This window comes from Aphanomyces invadans, assembly GCF_000520115.1.
Source record: "Aphanomyces invadans strain NJM9701 unplaced genomic scaffold supercont1.62, whole genome shotgun sequence".
Taxonomy (NCBI): domain Eukaryota; phylum Oomycota; class Saprolegniomycetes; order Saprolegniales; family Verrucalvaceae; genus Aphanomyces; species Aphanomyces invadans.
The window spans coordinates 354,662-359,652 of NW_008580207.1; the positions used below are offsets into that span (position 1 = coordinate 354,662).

A 4,991-nucleotide genomic window follows, 5' to 3' on the forward strand; every position below is an offset into this window, starting at 1 on the left:
ATGGATCATGACAAGAGAAATTTCTGGTGCGTTGTTTGAACAACAATAAACGCCAATTTCGGGCAAAACAGATCAGAAATACCGTAGACAAAATGCTCTAAAACCCCCGTGATAGCATGTAACATTGGTCAGTAGTTCGTCAGCAGCGAAAACGCTGCATTGTAGATTTTTGTCAGTTTGTGTGACTCGCTCAGTGAAAAACTGAGCAAATATTGAGAGAAGTAATGCATACACCAAGTCAAAATTCAAGAAAAATTATCATAGAACGATGAGTTATCGCTTTACTCTTTGGACGTCGGGCCAACTGAAGAGCAATCTGATCTACCAGCAAGGTGCTTCACGAGAAGTCGTATGTTTCTATTTCCTTCTATTTGTGACTGTTGGAGGCGTTGTGAGACATACAATATTTTACAAGGTTGCGAGTTTATGTCCGTGGCTCCTATAAAGTTTCAGGTCAAGGAAAATTTGATAATGGATGCACGTTGTGAACTTTTTCCAAAAGTTTATAGTTTTTGTTGAAGTCCCCTCGATGCCGCCCACCACTGTTAAGTGGAAGAGCTAGTTCGATTTATTGGGCAAATGATGACGACACTCAACTGATCTTGCAACTCGTAAGCTTTCACAATTAATATTCTCTATGTTTCGATAGGAGTTGAGGTCTATTGCATGAGATTATGTCCAAACTAAAACAAAATATCTGTCAGAATTTGTTCCTTCTCGTCTGTAATGGCGATAATTTGCATTCCTTTCATTTCATGGCTAAAACTCGTCGTTTAAGATTGCAAACTCCCAGCATTTAACAATTATCGTCGAAGAAAATTAAATGTCACAGTTGCAAAATAATAGTAATTTGAAGGCAGCTGAAAAACCTCTCCAAAAATAGAAATTATCATCAAGCACTCATATTCAATTTTGAAAGGCGACGTGATCATCAAACGACTCCATGATGGAGACATCACACTCGGCTCAGGAATGATCTTCCGACCCAATGTGCATCTCTTCCATTTCATAGCATAGCGCGACTTCATCTTCTTCACGTGTCATTTCACTTTGAACAACTGCAAGGTCGTCTTCGTGTTCTTCTAGAAAGGCATGGACAACGACAACGATAGCAGGGTCACTCTCGGGGTTTTCGGGCAAGCGGCCAACACGCTCCAGTTTGGCTTTCATCAGATCAGGTGAGGGATCTTGAATTGATTGCCGCGGTCATAATCTCCAACATTATGACTTGTAGCTTGCGAAAGTTGGAAAGCATCGTCGTATGGGTACGTCATCCCACGCATCATGCACATTCCTTACGATGTCGTCGATTGTTCTTGCGGTGCACTTCACTTGAAGACTTTTTAGATCACGCAAGAAATCCAGGTCTAGCACATTGCAATCGGGTGATTTGGCAGGCTGGCACACGACTTCGATGCTGAAATCATTCGAATGCTCTGGGGACACAACGTCAACATCGTCGACAGGCAAATATGGACCGGCGTTGTCTTCCTGGAGTTTAATGATTTTGACCATTTGGTCTGCGCTCTTTATATCGCTGGTATGGCATTGTCCAAAAGCATACGTCTTGTAGATAGGTCTTGTAACCGCGACAGGAGTTGCAATCAATGTGCCTTTGCTCGATTGATGCTGGTTCTCGCAGCAGTCTTCTTCTCCGTATTCGGCCTGCATCTAATTTTTCCGTCCCACCACTATTGATTATTGTAGTCCTATCGAGTTTTCGCCACGCACATGGTACAACAATCTATTTTTTAGTTTGACATCTATTTTGCCGCAAAACGAGGTAGAATACCTTTAATGTATTGTGCTTTTTCACGGATCGTGGCGGATGAATTCACCAGTTACACCGTATCTTGTTACTTGGAGAAAGAACCACTTTTATAGAGGTGGACACATTGTCCATGTTTGTAACAGGGAAATCCGAGTGTATGAGCCTTAGAAGTCCATCTGTTACGGAAGCACATGTTAAATGGTGTTAAAAATGATTTCAATGGACAAAGTATTTCTTCAAATACGCCGATTTGAGTCGTTTGAGCAGAGCAGTCTTTGGAACGCTTGTGGCATCAGCAAGATCACGTAACTTGGTTCGGTTTCGTCCGTTGCCTTAATCCCCAAAAGGTCCGCCTACATGAGCTATCGCCCACATTTACTCTTTCGTCGACTAACAGCACTGTCGTATTTTTCTCTATCGGGCTGGCGGCCATGTTTCAAAATTATGTACACTGTCTATTGAGAAACTTTGTACTAGTACTCATCAGCGATAGCACACACTATCCCCATGGGTAAACGGCCCTCATATGACACGTCGAGGAGATGTTTGAATATCTCCTCTCGTTGTCAGTCCTTGATGTTGGCCTTACTCACTTTTCCAAATGCGGGCTTAGCAGCTTGGGATTCCGTAGGTTTCAACACGGCCAGCCATCACGACATCATATCCCTTTCACATTGTATAAGTTGTGCATATATTGATTTTTGCAGGATGCACCGAAGAACACACTGGTTGTACCCCATGCTTGAACTGGCTTTTCCACTTAAAAGGGAACAGACTAATACCTCCAAGAGCGATGTCGAGAGTGCATTGCAGCCTATGTGCTTGAATTTGCCGACATATAGGAAGATGGTTGAATTCACCCGGTTGAGGTATCGGAAATATCTGCATTCTCACTACGTTTTAGAGTTTCTAAATACCATTAACACATTCAAAATGAAAACAAATTGGTATGGGAAATTCGCCAATTACAAGGCAACGTCGTGGAGTAAATCATGACAAAATTGGTCAACCGCGCATCGTGTCAAGGGGTCCCAACCTCACTGGTATCGTAATGGTCCAGATTTTGGCCTGGATGCGCGAGAAGATATCCAATGGTGAGATTGAACGTCGACTCAAATGACCTGAGTCACTAGTGTGTTCGTACTGATATCCCCAGACTGGTATGATACGAAGAAGCGATCGGGAAAGCGCGTCAGGTTGACGAAGCGTGACATACGTCGCACACCGCAACGCAATCGTCCGAAACTTGTCAGCAGCACAAAGTGCTACGATACTAACGGTGCAGGTGCCTACTCGCATTGTGCTCAACATGCTGAAGTCGATCAAGTTCATTGAATACCCGGCATCACAAGAAGGAGCGTCGTGCAATCGCTACAAAGCACATGGCGAAGCTGGATTTTTGTGCGTCAATTTGTCTCTTCGGACGAAGAGAAGTACAAATTGGACGGATCGGATGGATACTCCGCGTACAGGCGTGACCTCCGTTGCGACGAGAAAGTGTTCTCGACGCTGGTCAGTGGTAGAGGCAACATTAACGTAAAAGACCAATCTAAGGTGCACGGACCATTCTATGGTGCAAGAAAAGTACCCAATCATAAGCTTACGAATTTAGCGGCAAAACCTCCTTATCAATGTATGCATGTCACAACACTCAACGTTTCGCGCCTCAATGAATGAACCTGGCGAACGACCTTGTCGTCCACGTCGCCGTCAGTACACTCCACAGCAACTAGAGGGTGCCGTTAACCTAGTCGTCAACGGTGCTTGTGGCAAGCGTGTTGCTACGGCCTCACACATTCCATGCAACACAATCATGAAAGCTGTTCGCGCCAACAAGTCGGGTCGCAACCATACTCCAATGCGCCCGGGACCAAGGACTGCGCTCCCGTCCAGTTGCGAAAGCGACCTTGTAGCCTGGATTGTTGCCATGCAACAAGATGGGCATCCAACTGACCGCAATGCCATCATGGTCAAAGCCACTCAACTCATGCGTGCGATTATTTCAACCTTTGGATGTTGCTGTCTTTGGACACTACAAGACCGCCATTCGCAATGCAATTTTTGAGGAAACAGTGAACAATGGTACTATAATCAGTTATCTGTCCTCAATTAATATTATATATTCAGGATATAGATACGGGTGAACTCTATTCTATTTCGAAGTCGACGGCGCTGCGGATCGCTTCAAATGCTTGGGTGGACAGCATCCTCCCAGCCAATGTCATTGCCGGGTTCAGGGCTACTGGTCTCTGGCCACTATCAAAGGTTCAAATGATGAATCGGTTCAATATGTTTAAGAAGGGTGGTGTCCCAAAATCGTACTTGGAAGCAAACTGGATTGAACGCCGCCATGAACTACGAGCAGTCGTGTTGACCTTGCCTGCTATGCCAAAGAGGAAAAAGACCCATCGAAAGACGGTTGATGTCGGAGGTAGAATTCTTACCTTGGCTTTGCTGAGCGAGTTGGACAAGACGAAAGAAGAACGCGAAGCTGCGTCCAAACTAAAAGCATCTCTGCGTGTCAAGCGGGGCGGGCGAAAAGGACGCGAAAATGAAAACAGACTTACATTGTCGAAGGTCGCCTTGAAATGGACTGGCATTGCTGCCACGCTTGGATTGAAGCCATTGCCTGGTGGACAAACTAGGTCAATGAACGAGGAGGTCGTTGTTTAATACCTCAACATCGTTGCATGTTCAGTTGACTAGGTTGAATACCTTGAGTCATCTTTCGTGTGTTGAAATATCGAAAATGCCAAAAGATCCATGTTGACTGTATGAATGCATTACCTGTGAAATTTACATTTAACCTGCTCACAATTTATACCCTAATCCTAAAATTTAAATGCAACAGACAATACTGAGGCCAAGTTAAAACGGTGCACCTTAGATTGGTTCGCTCATTATCATTACTTTTGCTTAAAAATACAGTATTCTCGTTTTACAAAGAACTCAAACTGCAGATGCGCGATTCCTCCAGAAAGCCCATGACCTCAGCTTGATGTGGCACATTTCAGTTTTCCCGTCCGATTTATCTGCGCTGAGCTACAAGCCAACAAAGCAAATCAACATGATCCGTGCACCTTAGATTGGTCTTTTACGTTATGGACTGGGGTGCCTGTGCGGGATGTCAGATATCGCATTCCTCGAAGGACGACAAAGCTCGGTGAACTATTGCAATACGCTGTAGACGTATCTGTTCCCGTTTTTAGTCGAAGTACAA

At 44.5% G+C, this 4,991-nt stretch overlaps 1 protein-coding gene across 1 annotated transcript; it reads right to left on the reverse strand.

Annotated features, from left to right (window-relative positions):
- Nucleotides 1–966: 966 nt before the first annotated feature.
- H310_14200 (hypothetical protein) lies at nt 967–1,671 on the reverse strand (the record flags this gene model as incomplete). Its single annotated transcript, XM_008882009.1, has 2 exons — nt 967–1,163; nt 1,353–1,671. 2 exons carry the CDS (start codon nt 1,669–1,671, stop codon nt 967–969), a joined length of 516 nt encoding a protein of 171 aa, XP_008880231.1.
- Between the last annotated feature and the right edge of the window lie 3,320 nt (nt 1,672–4,991).